The 18,175-nt window shown below is 42.3% G+C and overlaps 1 protein-coding gene across 1 annotated transcript in view; it reads right to left on the bottom strand.

Moving 5' to 3' along the window:
- Window positions 1–12,665: 12,665 nt before the first annotated feature.
- The window catches only part of LOC308300291 (uncharacterized protein), a gene marked incomplete at both ends in the record, with an annotated part of 32,127 nt that continues 26,617 nt past the window's right edge, over window positions 12,666–18,175 (bottom strand). Inside the window, 3 exons of the mRNA XM_080744110.1 lie at window positions 12,666–12,704; window positions 13,229–13,980; window positions 14,089–14,142. Coding sequence (XP_080600236.1) covers window positions 12,666–12,704; window positions 13,229–13,980; window positions 14,089–14,142 — 845 coding nt within the window. The remainder of the gene's footprint in view (window positions 12,705–13,228; window positions 13,981–14,088; window positions 14,143–18,175) is intronic.

Below are 18,175 nucleotides of genomic sequence, written 5' to 3'. Positions count from 1 at the left end.
GTCTACTTATTATTGATTCTCTTTGGGCAGTAGAACCAATTATGAGAACTTCTGTCTTGCCCTCATTTAGCTTGAGAAAGTTCTCACTCATCCAGCATTTTATGCTAGACACGCACGTCAGCGATGGGTCTAGAGCACAGGGGTCATCCGGAGCCACCGAAAGGTACAACTGGGTGTCATCAGCATAGAAATGGAAATTCACACCGTGAGCGGAAATAAGTTCTCCCAGCGGCAGTATATAGAGGGAGAATAATAAAGGACCAATAATCGAGCCCTGTGGAATACCAGAGCAGATGTTGTGTTTGTTTGACTCAAAGTCAGCTAGATTAACAAAGTAGCTTCTGCCTGTTAGGTAAGAGTAAAACCAGGACAGAGCTGTCCCTGACAGTCCTACCCAGTGTTCGAGACGTTGTATTAGAATTGTATGGTCAATTGTGTCGAACGCCGCCGTTAGGTCCAGCAGTAGGAGAACGGACACATCTTTGTTGTCAGCAGCCACCCAAAGATCATTAATAACTTTTAAAAGTGCAGTTTCTGTGCTGTGTCCTTTCCTGAAGCCGGATTGGAATTTGTTGTGCACCTTATTGTTCTGCAGAAACACATCCAATTGATGAAAGTTAATTTTTTCTAGGACCTTGCCCAGAAAAGGTAAATTAGAGATGGGTCTATAATTACCCAGCACTGACGGGTCAAGGTTGGGTTTCTTGAGTAAGGGTTTAACTACAGCCGTTTTCAGTGAGTCTGGAAAGACACCTGATTGTATAGAGCTATTTACTACTTTTAGGATATCTTCAATAACACAGTCTACAACCTCTTTGAGAAACGGTGTGGGTATTGCATCCAGCGAGCAAGAAGACAATGTCATTTGCGATATGGTTTTACGAAGTTCCTCTTCATCAATTACACAAAATGATACTAGGCTCCCCCTAGATTTATCGACACTTTTACACATGGCACCATTAACCGCATTTGCATTTGTGACAGTATTATTCAGAATACCAGCTCGAATGTTCTCAATTTTGTTGTCAAAGAAGGATGCAAACTCATTACACTTTGCTTTAGAGGCAGGGAGTGACTGCTTGTAGGACTGGGGAGGGTTTAAAAGGCGTTCAATGGTAGAGAATAAGACCCTAGCATTGTTCTTATTTAGGGATGTGCCGAAAGGAAAATTCTTGGCCGAAAACCGAATACCGAATAATGGAAACACTCGGCCGAAAACCGAATACCGAATAGCCGAATATTATTAATATATATTATTATGCGCATAATGTATTTTTATTGCCATTTTTGTATCATTGCTGTCATTACAGTACATTTGCTGTAAAGCTACCTTATTATGGCAAACGTGATTATGTCAAAAGCATAATAGGCCAATTTAGTCACAGACTCCCTTCTCAAAATATTGTGTGCCAGCCAGGGACCCACATGTTATTCCAGATTTCTATTTCTTATATTTATTTTACAATTTGGCTAATGTTTGAACTTAGAACTAGGATTTCTAAATACACTAGGCTACAGACACCCATTTAATTATATTTATATCACTGGGACCCCAATTTATATTAAATGTTAAAATACTAGAGTACAAATGGAACAGGTCCATTTGGTTCCATTTATTCACTGAGTTACAGACCCATTAAGTTTCCAAAATACTCCATTTTACTTTGTTTATTAGCAATATAAAACGTTTTTATATTCAGCAAAATGTCAGTAATGGTATTGTCTGCCTCTCATTATTGTCAAGGAAGAAAGTACTGTATGTCGCTGCCTTGCTTAAGTTTCATCAAGGCAAAAAAAGCACCCTAAGACTAGGGTTGCCACCCGTTCCGTATAATACGGAATCGTTCCGTATTGGACAATTAAAAGATGCGTTCCGTATTGAACCAATACGGAACGCGGTTTGTTCCGTATTTAACCAAATGCCCCATAAAGGTCTGTCACACAAACCTCAACACAGAATTTAACAATAATGAATGAAATAAAACACAGGAAAAGACAGCAAAAGGAGGGAGAGGCACGAAGGACCGCTGTGAGGCGGCTCCCCGGGCGGCTCGCAGTCGCTGCGGCTGTGCGCTCTACGCTCTGCCTATAGTGGGGTTCCGTGTACATGTAATTTTTGGTTTTCATTTTAAATTTGTGTTAAAGTTTATTTTTCACTTCCAATTTGTAGATTATGATCTATAGAACAATTTTGGTTCGAGTGTCAAGACAGTAGATTGTACACAGTAGACACTTTATAAAATAGGCTCAGGTTTAGGCTAGTGAAGCCTATTCAGCCTAAAGTAAAAATGTTCAATGTTCATAAAATAGGCTATGCTCAGGTTTAGGCTAGTGAAGCCTATTCAGCCTAAAGTAAAAATGTTCAATGTTCATTGCTAATAAAGCACTTTAAACTAGGCTATGCTCAGGTTCAGGCTAGTGAAGCCTATTCAGCCTAAAGTAAAACATGTTTAATCTTCGTTGCTAATAAAGCACTTTAAACTTTAAGTATATGACTTAATGGTTTCTTGACTACCTTCTCTTTACTGACCACCAAGTGACCCAATACAAGAGCCAGGTTCAAATCATTATTCATATTTTAGAAACACTTGGCCACTTCAAACTGCAAAACAATATAGGTTATACCATGTTGTGTGTTATAGTTATAACTATTCTATGCATTTCATGGGTTTGGGACTGCATTTTTTCGCCGGCCGGCGGCTGTGCCACGCGCACGGAACGCACGCACCGCGTGCCCGGAAGAGGTGTTCCTTATTTCAATTTCTGAAAGGTGGCAACCCTACCTAAGACACACACCAAAAGTTTCACTTCACATGCAGGGGAAGGAGGAGGGGGAGCCACAGTTGCACAGAAATCACTTTCACTTTGCAGCTTTTAATCAATGCACAAGGATTTAAGGACATTATTAGATTGCGTAGTCAATTATGAAGGGATTTCTAAAATTAAAACGTCTCCATATTGCTTGGGAAGTCTACTTTGCAGATCGCGGCCCGCTGCCTTTGCTATTCGCTAATCGCTAATGTTTTTCTTTTACCGCGATGCGGTAAATTATTTTAACATGGACTATGGAGGCGCGTCCGAGGGACAGCAGCCCTGTTCCCTTTGTTTACAAGTTTCAACAATCTAGATTCTAGCTAACGCTGTTGGCCACACCAACAGAACTACTGTGGCGTGCTGATGCTGCTTTTTGAGAGATTATACTGGACCCCTGTTCTTCACACTATTCGGTGCTATACTATTCGGTTTTAAAAACAAAACGTCCGAAAACCGAAAATGCATTTTTAGCCATTTTCGGCCGAAAATTTTCGGTGCCGAATATTCGGCCTCATCCCTATTCTTATTGTCATTAATAATTCCGGAAAAATAGGCCTGCCTAGCCAGACGCATGGCTTTATTGTAGGCGGCTGTTGAAGACTTAAAAATCTGTAGGTGGATAGTTAGTTTATTTTTTCTCCAAGCTCGCTCTGCTCTGCGGCATTGTTTTTTGAGTGAATGTATATGATCGTTTATCCAGGGTGTCACTTTGGAGTTAAGTTTCTTTTTAGTTTTCATAGGAGCTACTATATCCAGAGCTGACTCTAATTTAAGATTAAAACGTTGAACAATATCATTTACTGAGGGAATATCTAGAATAAAAAGAGAAGGCTATCACACTGGGCGTGTCCCAGCCGTGGTACCGGGGTATGGGGTATGGCACATGCTGCAGTACAATCTGGCCTGCACCTACACTTTGGCTCAGTAGATGGCGGCGTGTAAACATTAAATGGTAGTGTTTGTTTTGTCCTACTTTAAGTGCCTGCTGGGGACTTGCTTTGCTCAAATTAAATGTTCTTATGCCACAAAACAAATAGGCTTATTTGATGCCCTAATAGGCACAACTATGTGTTGCATATCCTGAATGAATTTAAGTTATAGAAATCCATCGTATTCTCATCTACTGCTGTTTTACTGATATTTTGTGTAAGTGCTTATAAATAAATTAAATTGTGCGGTCTGTTGAATTTTTTTGCACCATACAAGTATGGCACACAGTACAAGTTAAGACATATGCTTCAAAGTACAGGATTATATAAAAGCATCCCTCTGAAGACCAATTATTTCCCACAATTGATTGATTTAAAACTTTATAAGAAGTTTGCATAGGAAAAGGATAAACACCTCCAAAGAGCCTTGGGCTTGTTTCAATTGGGGTCACTGGGGTCATTGGGGTTACAGCACTATGCAGAAAATATAAGAAAACCTGCAGCTGTTTAGGTGATGAGTGGAGAGAGAACAAAACAAACAAACACACACCTCGCTCTACTGAGAACGGATCATGATCTTTTTTATCTAGTGCCTCTGCTGGAACACTCCACCATGGCAGTTCCTGTTAACACACGGGTGACTAACCGGTCCCTTAGGCCGATTTTGAGATTTCAAAGTGCAATAACTCTCCCTGTGAAGGTCTCAGAAATTTCCCCTTCCATGACTTTTCCTAAATACTCAAGATATATGTTCTCGTTTTTTTCCCCTTCTGAAACATTTCCTAATTATGAAATAAAATACAATTATACCACTCTGACGGTAATTATCGGCAGAAAAGACCGCTCTCCCCCAGTTCATTGGCTGGTTTTGTGAGTTGTCTAATAATAGCTAATACGAATGAAAATCGGGACATATGAAGGCGTAATTCTTTTACTTCGCTTCGTATGGCGTTGTGAGCTTGTAGAAGATTGGCTATTTGTGTAACAAAATACCCTATATTGTCAATGAACAAAACTAAGCCAAATGTAACCATACGGGTCCATTTGGTTTCATTTTACGCTCACAGGAGTTACATCTCTCTCACACTGTGGGGACAAATAAAAGCGTCATTCTTTTACATAATGGATATATTATGGATTCAGTTAACATTACCAAACAAATAAGCTCACAAACTGCGTGGCTTTGGTGAGCTTGTTGTCCCGTCTCTCTTTCTCCCACATGAAAGGAACCTGCCTCTCTCTCCACGTCTTTTTTTGAATACTTTTTTATACCACGTCCACGATCGAACCATGCATGCGTTCGTTCCTATATATACAGCCCAAGGCATATCTCTCTCTCTCTCATGCATGCATGCGTGCGTGATGTCGGGACATCACATTACCTTGCCTTTCACCGCATAATCAATAGCGTGGTGCGCCCCGCTGTGTTGGCCTTGAATCTCCCAAACCGTAAACAAAACAAAGCCATAAAAGATATGTTTCTGGATAAACAAACGTGTCTATAACCACTCAAACTGCATGGCGCACTGTGCGCAAAGACGCTGATCATTGATTTATTCCTGCATGCAAAACCGAACTGTTTTAAAGTGACTTTCAAAACTCAACAATCTGCTATAATACAAAGGCCTCGGCGCGGATGCTGGGCTGCGCTGCGAAGCGATACGAAATTAAACCAGTGACAATAAAAGTAAGATCATGCTACAAACTTTAAATGGTAGTAGGTTCTAATCATGATGTTTATGAAAATAATATTAATAACTAGTAACTAGCATGCGTTCGTTGTCCCGTGTCTAATCCAGGGGATTCTCTTTTATAACTATTCAAATAACAGGAATAAAATCCTTAGCATTTATATAGTGTCATTTTCCCAAGCCTGTTTTTTTCCTGCTAATACCCAGGGGGCAAAGGAAGGTGTGCTGCATTTGCCCCGACATACAAAGTTGTCCACCAGAAATATTATCTATGACCCAGTAGGATCACAACCTATATGGACAACCCGGTCAATTTGTACAACAAAGTCCAATATGGCCGCCTTTAGTTTTAAACTGAGGGATATTTCCACGAAACTTCACAGGTTGATCAATGGTATACATGTGAACATTTTTTGTATTGCAAGTTTCCATGAAATCCAATATGGCCGCCACAATATGGCCGCCATAATGTAAGGACCCAGAAAATAGGTTTTGCCTCTAACTTCTGAACCAGATGAGCTAGAAACGCAAACTTGGTGTCTATTTCATGGTCATGTCTGACCATGGGAGACCCAATGGAATAGCTAATTTTATTATTGGGTGTGTCTGGACCTTTATTGTGCATATTTGCAAGATGGTGGACTCCCAAAATAGAGCTTTAACATAATTTCTACCATGATTGTTGACTGCTTTTGCAAATACAAGCAATATGAATCCATTTGCTAAGATTTATGGCACAGAAGGGACTTATACCTGTATTATTCTTGAGTTTGCATGTTGTCAAAATGGCTGTAAACGAGATATTATATTTCCTGTCCGATTCTACTGTATGTAGTTGTAGCAATGACTTCAGATAAAATCAGAGACCAAAACAATGTATCTTAGAAATTATTTTTTAATTTAAAAAAAATAAAAAAAGAGAGAGATTATCTCAATGAAATGAATGCAACTGCCTTTTTGGGTCTTTCACACATAGACATGCACATGCTTTCCAACAACTTCAGCTTCAGGGAAATTATAATGAACACATGATTAAAACAGGCTGCATTATAATGCAAATAATTGCTAGTCACTATCACTGTCATGTGTACCTATCCTGCTGCATCTTGTCTCCAGTCCTTGGCAACGACACCCCCCCCAAGTAGCATGCAATTCCCTTCTTCGCACATGAACAGTTTTTCTGGCAGCCTTTGATACAGCTACATGATATTGCCTTGTCCATTGATATAGGCCAGGCTGGCTCTGTAGATGGACAGGGGACTGCCTTCCCATCACTGAGAGACCATCCATATTCAGTGAAGCAAGGGATGTCTGGCTTCGCGATGTGTGCAGTTTTATGTATTATGGCTGCTAGAGCAGCTCTTTTCAGGTGCAGGCCAAAGGCATTTTCTGTAGGTGGCAGCAGCTTCAACAGGGTTGATCGGTTATTTAGGAACTTGTACACTCTCAGCTTTGCCAGGTCAAAGTCCTCCGAATGGTCAGCTTTTGATGCATATACAGCTATTGTGAGGTCTCTAGCCTGATTCTTGACATCCTCTGAGAGGGAATAAGAGGAATTTTCACCAAACTCCTGAAGTGCAGGGAGATCTAGACCCATGCTGGTCTTGAACCATGCCTTCTTTCCAGTGAAAAAGGGATAGCTGGAGTAGGGATGAGGCCGAATATTCGGCACCGAAAATTTTCGGCCGAAAATGGCTAAAAATGCATTTTCGGTTTTCGGCTGGATAGCTTTTAAAACCGAATAGTTGAGCACCGAATAGTGTGAAGGACAGGGGTCTAGTTGGGGTCCTCAATAGGCGGACCGCAGTCCATGTCCGGACCGCGGCGCACCTCCGTCCGGACCGCGGCACATTTCTGAGAAATCTCCGCACAGTTGTATCTGACGATCGGACTGACTGTGTGTGATGTGTGTTTGTGTGTGTGTGTGTGTGCGTGGGTGTGTATGTGCTCATTCGCTCAAACACATACACAGGCTCACAAGACACACCCCTACGCCAATTTGCAAGCCCACAAAGCGTCGCGGGTGCAACGTGCTGTGGGCTTGTAGATCAAAGGTTTTCCTTCCCTCCGAGCTCCGACGCAGTCTGCTCTCCATGCTGCTCCCTCCTCCCCTCCCCTCTTCACACACTCATGCCGCTCGCTGCCTTAAAAAAGTTGCTAAAACCTCTTGGAAACCATTGCTCCCACTGGATTAATAACTTAGAGATCTTCTACCTTTGGCTGTTCAATTGGAGAGGACAACAGCAACACATTAATATCCACGATGTAAGGCTCCAACTGCTTGCAGACGAGAAATGGTCGCGAAACTCGCGATGCGTGATGATGCGTCTTTAACAATGTGATGTGTCGTCGCATATTATTGCCAGCTATCCTAGGCTGTTAGGTTAATAACTATGACTCGTTGACCCTGATTTGACTGGTCATTTGACATAGTCAATCAGCACAGTCTGGCTTGTGCAGTACGTGTGTCAACTAACTGAATGTCAAGTAATCCTCTCCCCCTCACGCTAAGTTCCACTTTATTTTCCATTCTGAACGACAAGCCTAATATTGCATTTATGCTCTTTAGTTTCCAATAATTAAACTATAAGCCAGTGTTTTATTGCTACACAATAAATGTAAATAATGTAGCCTACTCTACATGCATAAATAATTATCCATTCATCCATCCATCCATCTTCAACCGCTTATCCAGCATCGGGTAGCAGGGGTAACAGTTCCAACTGAGATTTCCAAAGTTCCAAATAATAATAATAATAATTGCACTATTTTGACTTTGTTTTATGCTAACATTGCAAAGAGAAAATATTTTATTTTGTTATGTGTGCATTCAAAAGTGAGAAATAAATGTTTTATGGAACCATATGGTGATTATTATTTAAGTTAGGTTTTGCCATAATCAGGTAGCTTTACAACAAAGGTACAGCAATGGTACAAACATTTATTATACAAAATAAATTATATACATGTATTATTCGGCTATTCGGTATTCGGCGGAATGTTTCCAGTATTCGGTATTCGGTTTCGGCCAAGAATTTTGTATTCGGCACATCCCTAAGCTGGAGGTATCTCTGCCACTCAGGCTGTGAATAAAGGGCAGGGCAGTGGACCCAGTCTTAAGACAGCTGAGCAGGAACACAGGTATGTCCATTCAAAACCTGCAAAAGAATATGAAGTCTCTGCACAATATACAGCTCCTGAAGAGTTTTTTGCTGTCTCTGAAAACAAAGCAAACCTTCTAAGATCCCTCTGTGAAGAATGGTGTCAAAATGAGACACTTAAGTCTGCTCTTGGTACAACCCATCTTTACCTGAGTGGAGGATTTAAAGAAGAGACAAGGAGTGTGGTGATCAAGGAGGGGTGTGTTGTTGATGTCCCTGCACTAGAGTCAACACAACAGGAGGCCGACACAAGGGTAATTCTACACACCATCTACAGTGTCCAGGCTCACAAAGTTGACAGAGTTGTCATCCATGCTAATGACACAGACATCATCATCATGTGCCTATATCATGCTGCCACCCACCTCCTAGACCTTCCAGAGCTGTGGGTGAGAACAGAGCAGGATGCATATCTTCCTATCCATCACATGGTCTCAGCCCTTGGACTCGCACAGTGTCGTGCCCTGCCCTTTATTCACAGCCTGAGTGGCAGAGATACCACCAGCTATCCCTTTTTCACTGGAAAGAAGGCATGGTTCAAGACCAGCATGGGTCTAGATCTCCCTGCACTTCAGGAGTTTGGTGAAAATTCCTCTTATTCCCTCTCAGAGGATGTCAAGAATCAGGCTAGAGACCTCCCAATAGCTGTATATGCATCAAAAGCTGACCATTCGGAGGACTTTGACCTGGCAAAGCTGAGAGTGTACAAGTTCCTAAATAACCGATCAACCCTGTTGAAGCTGCTGCCACCTACAGAAAATGCCTTTGGCCTGCACCTGAAAAGAGCTGCTCTAGCAACCATAATACATAAAACTGCACACATCGCGAAGCCAGACATCCCTTGCTTCACTGAATATGGATGGTCTCTCAGTGATGGGAAGGCAGTCCCCTGTCCATCTACAGAGCCAGCCTGGCCTATATCAATGGACAAGGCAATATCATGTAGCTGTATCAAAGGCTGCCAGAAAAACTGTTCATGTGCGAAGAAGGGAATTGCATGCTACTTGGGGTGTTGTTGCCAAGGACTGGAGACAAGATGCAGCAGGATAGGTACACATGACAGTGATAGTGACTAGCAATTATTTGCATTATAATGCAGCCTGTTTTAATCATGTGTTCATTATAATTTCCCTGAAGCTGAAGTTGTTGGAAAGCATGTGCATGTCTATGTGTGAAAGACCCAAAAAGGCAGTTGCATTCATTTCATTGAGATAATCTCTCTCTTTTTTTTCTTTTTTTTAAATTAAAAAAAAATTCTAAGATACATTGTTTTGGTCTCTGATTTTATCTGAAGTCATTGCTACAACTACATACAGTAGAATCGGACAGGAAATATAATATCTCGTTTACAGCCATTTTGACAACATGCAAACTCAAGAATAATACAGGTATAAGTCCCTTCTGTGCCATAAATCTTAGCAAATGGATTCATATTGCTTGTATTTGCAAAAGCAGTCAACAATCATGGAAGAAATTATGTTATAGCTCTATTTTGGGAGTCCACCATCTTGCAAATATGCACAATAAAGGTCCAGACACACCCAATAATAAAATTAGCTATTCCATTGAGTCTCCCATGGTCAGACACCATGAAATAGACACCAAGTTTGCGTTTCTAGCTCATCTGGTTCAGAAGTTAGAGGCAAACCCTATTTTCTGGGTCCTTACATTATGGCGGCCATATTGTGGCGGCCATATTGGATTTCATGGAAACTTGCAATACAAAAGATGTTCATATGTATACCATTGATCAACCTGTGAAGTTTCGTGGAAATATCCCTCAGTTTAAAATTTTGCCCTATTCACCCCCCCATTAAAACTAAAGGCGGCCATATTGGACTTTGTTGTACAAATTGACCGGGTTGTCCATATAGGTTGTGATCCTACTGGGTCATAGATAATATTTCTGGTGGACAACTTTGTATGTCGGGGCAAATGCAGGTTTCCTAAAAAAAGGCTGGTTTGCCCCCTGGGTATAAACCATGAAGTTAACATTGAAAGCGAGAGTATTTGAGAGGTCAATTGAAATGCTAATTCAAATTCGGAAGACAATAGAACCCCCGCTGGCAGCAGGGGGAGGAAGTGTTGCGCTCCTGGGCCAAAAGGGAGAGAATCTAACGATCAAAATGAACGATAAATGCAGGCGTAGTGGTAGTTTTTTATTTTCAGTCACCCAAGTGTTAGCACTGCGCATGTGCAATACCCCGGTACCACGCTGGGACACGCCCAGTGTGATATCCTTCCTTTTTATTCTAGGGGAATATCAGGAAGAGGGGGTGAACATGCAAAATGGCAAGCAAACTCTTCTGCTGAAGAAGATCCGAAAAATCTCCTTTTTATAGTATATTCTCTATTATTTCTTTCTAAATCTAGAAAGATTAGAGACCTTTTTCTCTTAACTGTGTTCCCAGTGCAGCGACAACGTTTTTTTGCAGCTAAAATAGCTTCAGATCGGGCTTCTAAAAAATAAAGAAGCTAATAGCTAACAGTTAGCTAACTTCCTCCGGTCTTCATCCATAACAGTGGTTGCAGTGAAATCCCAAGCCACTACTGCCTGTGTCGACGGAAGTTAGAGCGAAGGCCTATACAGAAATGTCTAGCACTCTAGCGGCACCTTGCGGCCCCTGGCATTAAATCAGTTAAAAGATGTATGGAGAAGTAAAAATGTTGAAAATTGAAATACCTCAGTATCTCAAGGACTGAGGAAGATCTAAACATCAGAAGAATAAAACAGTAATGTCCTTTTGTTCACAATGTGCGTGACCAAATCTGCAGCCAGCGAATTAGCGATTGGGCTCCGTTCTAGCAAATAAAACTGCCTCTAAACCGGTCAGTCTCCTTTCAGTCAGTGACCAAGCACTCTGGGCTAATGTGGGCATTATTTGTTGGCCGGCGGAACTCGCCGGGTCCTCCAGCGTCTCGAAATGACGTGGAGGGTGACTGCTGCTGTCCGCTTGAGTAAGGAAGTGATCCGAGGTGGAAAAAGTGATAAATCATAGCGATTTTATCATTACAATGGATAAGCCTAAATCAACCAGTTCACATGAACAATACTGATGTAAAATAAGTTATCTGAACGGCTACATTTATTTTATACAATTAAAATGTCATGAGCCAGCACAGTTATAGGGGGGTTTGCCCTGGCTTATTTTTTTTCCGATCGCCAAAATAAGCCTGGGTTTCCGAGGCTAGTGACCAAGCAACCTACCCTCCATCCCCAGCGCCAGCTCCTTAAGTCTTGGAGCTCAAGGGGTGTTTCACCTGCACTGCAACCACCAGCGACTAGAGCAGGGGTCTTCAACATGTTCCAAGGACCACTTGAGTTGAGAGATGAAGCAGGGATCCCCCACAACCTAATCATAGATTCCATATAGTTTCATTGTTTGACAACACAATCATCAGTGTAATTTGGATTCATGTCAATTTGTGTTCTCAGATATTTAACCACTTGAACCAACAATACATAATAAACTTGACCTTTTACTCTGTACTTAGTCTGCTCCTTTTCCCCTTAACACCAACCCTCTTAAGGCTTAAATTCTCAGAATAAGGACACTAGGGTTCACATGGTTAAAAAAAAGGAGGAAAAGGTCCTCCTAGGGGTGCCAGACCACATGTAGAAGACCCTTGGTCTAGAGTCCATGGAGGGTCTCTCCCCCAACCATAACCTATGAATGTTAAATGACACTGGAGTATAATAACCAAAAGCTGCACTTTATTTAATACACATTTTGCTCTCATCAAAGGTGCGATCTCTCCTTTTATTACAATTTATGAAAAATGAACAAGACAATTAATACAATTATTCAGCATATTTCACCCTTGAGTGGTACAGTGTGTAACATTTCCCATGATGCAAAGGGATCTTACAGGTCTTACAGTAGAAGCTCGTCTCACTCCGCTTTTTCTTTTTGGCACAAACCCTGCATTGCTTTGTTGCGTGTGCCTTTTTGGGGGTGGGCGGTAGCTTAATAAGTTCATGGAGCGCAATTTTGCCACTCAGCCTGCAGTTAGGGTCCTTGTGCGGTACCCTAGCAGTGGGTAGAGGGTAGGCAGAATGGCTCGCTTCATCACCTGTAGCTTTCGCGCCGGTCCATGACCTTATGACACTTTGAATGAACGGGAGAAGAGGTTTACAGTTGCCCATTGGGTTTTTAGCTTTGTAAATGGTATAAGCATTGAACATACTGATCTGAAACAGATAGGCTACAAATTTGTTTGTCCACTTGATGGACTTCCTGATAAAGGGGTAGTACACAATGTTTTGGTCCATTTTATCAACTCCATTCATTGACTTATTGTATGCAACAACGCAAGATGGCTTCAGTAGTGTAACTTTATCGCTGTAGCCTTTCTTATTTTCCTGAACCTCTTCCATCGCGCTCGGGTGGAATGTAGTAATCATTCTCACTATTCGTTTGTCCCGCCATGCCAAGACCATCACGTTGTCATTGTGGCGCACAATTGTTTCGCCAACATGCAGGTCAGTTTTTGTAGCCTGTCGAATAGATGGTGGTTCTCCTCTATGTGTTCTTAGGGTACCACAGACATGGGTGTTCAGATCAATTAGACGTTTACACGTTGCTACAGAATTGTAATAATTATCCATGTACAATCTATAGCCCTGACCTACTAAATCACCAAGAAGAAATTCAATCGTGTCTCCAAGGGCAGTACGTTCTCCACAGTAGGGCTTCATGTTCAAACAGTACCCTGTCTCAGAATCACAAAGGATGTAGGATTTTATGCCACATTTGACAGGTTTTTGTGGATTGTACACTCTGAATGCTAGGCGCCCACGCCACAGAAGCATACCTTCATCAATGCAAATGTTTTCGTTTGGTTGATACATTTCACGGAATTTGGAGAGTAAGTAATCTAGGATTGGCCGGATTTTGTACAGCCTGTCAGTAGCATTGGCTGATTCACTATCACTGAAGTGAAGAAATCTCCATATAAGTTGAAACCTGTTGCGAGACATGGTCTTCCCGAAGAAGGGGGTATTTAGTGCTTCATCTGAAGACCAGTACATTCCTAGCTCAGGCTTATGAATGAGACCAGTGAGAAAAAACAGCCCAAGGAAGCTTTTTAGTTCTGGAACGGTGAGAGCTCTCCATTGATTAGTTCGAGAATATGGCACGTTAGCAGTTTTAATAGTTTTAATGCACTGCTCTGCATACAAGTTACTCCGATCAACAATAACCTGGAGCAGCTCATCAGTAAGGAATAGCTCAAGAAAGTCAACTGGTTGATCTGAATCAAGATCAGCAGCACCATTGATAGGTCCAGGAGTTGCGGTGAAAGGAATGTTTTTTGGCTGCCAGTTCATTTCAGACCACTCAGTAGGATCGAGAGCAAGAGACCTTCGATCGGGCCTGCCACCACCTGCAAATTAAAGAAATAAGTCATTACCACACAATATGTTTTTGTGTGTGTGTGTGTGCGCGCGCGTGTGTGTGTGGTTAAGTGGGGTGTCCAGAAAAAAGTTCTTACCTCCATTTTTCCATGGAGAACGAGATGTGGGCTGTTTCTCCCTCGACCGTGTGTCTGAAATCACAGTTAAAAAAATAAAAATAAAACAAAGTAAATATGACGTGCACAAAAACAAATCAATTATTGACACCCCCAGCATGTCTGAGGCTGGTCCATGATTTTATGACACTTCGAATGAGAGAATACATTTATAGTTGCCCTGTGGGTTGTCTAGCTTTGTAAAATGATAAACGCATTGAACAAACACCAGTGTTTCCCCTAGGCAGAAGCTGAAGGATTGGGGGAGAGTTGCAGGGAGCAGCATAGCGTTCGCGCACATCGCGGCGTGCAGGCGGAACATTTTCTGTGTTTTTCGGGTTGGGTGTGTTTGCGCGTTTCTAACTCAGTTAAAAAAAATATATATAGATTTGTATTTTATAACAACATTGGCCTTCTGATCTTTATTTTATTATTGTCAACATTTGCCATCATCTTCAGTTTCAAAGTGCTTTATTTACACACAAAAAGAAATACTATCTGGCTTTTCAAACTTAAGTAAATAACCTAAGGAAGTTCTGTTGTCATTTGTCAGGAGGAATAAACAACTAGGTCTATGAAAACAAGCCCAAAATAAGTGAATACAGGCCACATGAGCACTTTAAACCTAAATACTTCCGCTATTTGAAAATAGCCGATCTTCAAGTTCACAAGCAACCACCATTATTTACAAACAACTTTATAGAAATAAAAGCCCAAAATGGCTTATAATCGTCAGACCTGGCAAAACTGCATGGTATTTCATCAAACCTAGCCCAACATGGCTTATATTATCAGACCTGGCAACTGCAAGTTGTTATTTTTTCCACACACTGTAGGCTTGGTTGCTTGCTAACAGTCAGACACAAACTGCACATGTAGCCACAGATGACAACAAACTACATCACTCTAAAATCAATGTGTTTTTAAATGAATCTTGAGAAATGTAGAGCTAAGCTGTAATGATGTATGGGACAACAAGTAAACTTCTCCTGTTCCATAATACAACAGTGAGATGATTGCTGTTTGTACTCTTCTCTATTCTCCATCCAATGAGTGTAGCAGAGGATGTTATAATCTCCTTCCAACCGGATTTATAATGCAGAGATGTCAAACTTCTGAAAGGTTATGTTAATTTATGCACTCAGTACTTGGTCTGGAATACTTTTGAACAGATGTCAAATGTCTCAGTGGGACGCGCCATGAGAGTGGTCAGCCTGTGGTACTGCTGAGGTGTTATGGAAGGTTTGCTTTGATAGAGGCCATGAGCTCATCTGTGTGGTTGAGTCTGATGTCTCACATCTTCCTCTTGACAACACAACGCAGATTCTCTGTGGTGTTCATGTCAGGCCAGTAAGCCCAGTAATACCATGGTCAGTACCAGTGGTGTGATATGGATTTTAGAAGTGGTACCCCTCTAAATTCATGACGTCACGTGCACGTCACGTACGCGTGCATGCATGCGCATGTGTGCACGCATGCCTGCCGCTCGGTGCTAGTTGAAATACTTACTGTATTCAACATCACAACATTTTTAATGTAGCCTAACTATTTTTCTTATTATTTAGTTACATTGTTAATTAGTTTCAATTAATGTGTTTCAATTAATGTATTTTTTTATATAAAATATAAAATAACTTAACATATTACATAGCTCTGGAGGTGAAAGCGATGGACCAGAGCTACATATTACATAGACTTTACAATCATAGACACTTTCGGAACTCTCCCTCCGCTATGCATGCAGCTCTGACAAAACAACACACTGCTTAGTTTTTCTTCCACTCTTGTGAAGTAAACAGATGAGATGATCACAAAAGGAGACGTTATGTCTGCAAAGAATGCAAGGCGAACGTGCTGCTGGCCGTGTACAAGTGTAAATGAGGATGTAGGTGAGAACTGCCTACCCGAGTAGTGTTATGCAAAGCAGCTATAGCCAGGTGGGTAGGGGGACTGAAGTGTTCGTGCTGACCGCGGCGTCAGACAACTTGACGACGTGCGTGCACGCGCGGGTCGTGTGTGCGTGCATGTTGGGCGTGCGTACGTGCAGCTTGAAAAAAAGAAGTGTGGGCTCGCCGAGCCCAACCGAGCCCACGGCATCTCACCCCTGGTCAGTACACCAGTTACTAATAGTTTTGGCTCTGTGGGCAGGTGCCAAGTGTTCTGGCAAAAGGAAATCATCATCTCCATAAAGCTTGTCAACCTGTGGAAGCACCAAGTGCTCTAAAATGCCCCGGTAGATGGCTGTGTTTACAAAAAAAAAAAAAAAAAAAAACATGTCAAAATATTAGAATATTACACACGACCAAGCATTGCATTGTATAGACCTTATTCACACAGCGGCCATCTTGGATCGCATGACTTCCGGGGATGGCAGCCTGCAATACAAACCATTGTGAACAAACCATTGTGAACAACGGATGGTCCCAAAATATGAGTTCTGTTCAACCGATGTCTTTTGACCAAATTGACAAATGGGCAGATGACATCATCAACATCCCCAAAAGGATTAAATAGAAGGGTAAATCCATAATATTCATGGTAGTTATGTTGCAGTTTTTCTCTGTACAAAGACTTGCTACAGTATCTGAGCAGACTAGTGCTTGCTCTGCCATCATATATAGTCCATGGGCCAGACGGGTTATCGGTTTTCCTGTAATGTAAAGTTAATGGGACACCAACTCCAGCGGCTGATAACATCAATTTAGCTGTGTCTAAGAAACCGTTATCATACCAAAATATAATGTACAGATATAGAGCTTTTCAAAAATGCATGGTAACCTTTGCCACCTTTTTGATACCGACAACCCGTCTGGCCCATGGACTAATAGTTAATATTACTGCATTGTGATTTATGCATATTAATCAGGAACAATCTAACAACAAATAGTTAATGTGGAGCAAGCACTGCACAGATAGCAAGTCTTTGTACACAGTAAGGTTGCAACAATAACTTACCTTGAATATCGTTACCATGGATGTAATCAATCCTGTTACTGTAGCCCTTCTATTTAATCATTTTGGGGGTATTGATGTTGTCATCTGCCCATTTTTCAATTTGGTAAAAAGAAATTGGTTGAATAGAACTCATATTTTGGGACCATCTCTCCATTGTTCACAATGGTATGTAATGCAGGCTGCCATCCCAGGAAGTCATGTGATCCAAGATGGCCGCGGTGTGAATAAGGTCTATTGCTGGTGTTGGTCTACTTTGTTTATCAATTTCAGAGTCAACACAGCCATTTACCTGGGGATTTTAGAGCACTTGGTGCTTCCATAGGTTGAGCTTTATGGAAAGTAGAAGTTCTAGAACATCTAGAGATTGTGCCCGCTATGCAGGTGCTCACAGCTACGTTGCAGCAGTGATCCAACTGATATGGCCATATATGGAGATCTGTATCTGTCAGTCCTTGCACACTTGTCCCTAGTACCCAGTTGTCCAGGTGCCCACCTCTCCAATTGCCCACATGTCCCAAGTTCCTAGTTGTCCAGGTGCCCACCTCACCAAGTGCCCACATGTCCCTAGTGCCCAGTTGTCCAGGTGCCCACCTCTCCAAGTGCCCACATGCCCCAACTGCCCAGTTGTCTAGGTGCCCACATGTCCTTAGTGCCCAGTTGTCCAGGTGCCCACATGTCCCTAGTGATGTGTTTCCAGGTGGTCACCTCTCCAAGTGCCCACATGTCCCTAGTGGCACCACCTACATGCCAAAAGGCCCCGACTGTGTGGGGCCCCAGGCAGCCACCTAGGCCCGGCCCTGCACCGCCTACTGTGTGGTGGCCCAGTCCGGCCCTGCACCACCAACTCTGTGGTGGCCCAGTCCGGCTCCGCACCGCCTACTGTGTGGTGCCCCAGTCCAGCCCTGCACCGCGTACTGTGTGGTGCGCCAGTCCGGCCCTGCACCGCCTACTGGGTGGTGCCCCAGTCCGGCCCTGCACCGCCTACTGGGTGGTGCCCCAGTCCAGCCCTGCACCACCTACAGTGTGGTGCCCCAGTCCGGCCCTGCACCGCCTACTGTGTGGTGCCCCAGTCCGGCCCTGCAATGCCTACAGGCCAACATATATAAGCATTTTG

This window comes from Nannobrachium achirus, assembly GCF_963921795.1.
Source record: "Nannobrachium achirus genome assembly, chromosome: 2".
Lineage (NCBI taxonomy): Eukaryota > Metazoa > Chordata > Actinopteri > Myctophiformes > Myctophidae > Nannobrachium > Nannobrachium achirus.
The sequence above is the reverse complement of the archived record's forward strand: the minus strand, read 5'-3'. Positions and strand labels throughout refer to the sequence as shown.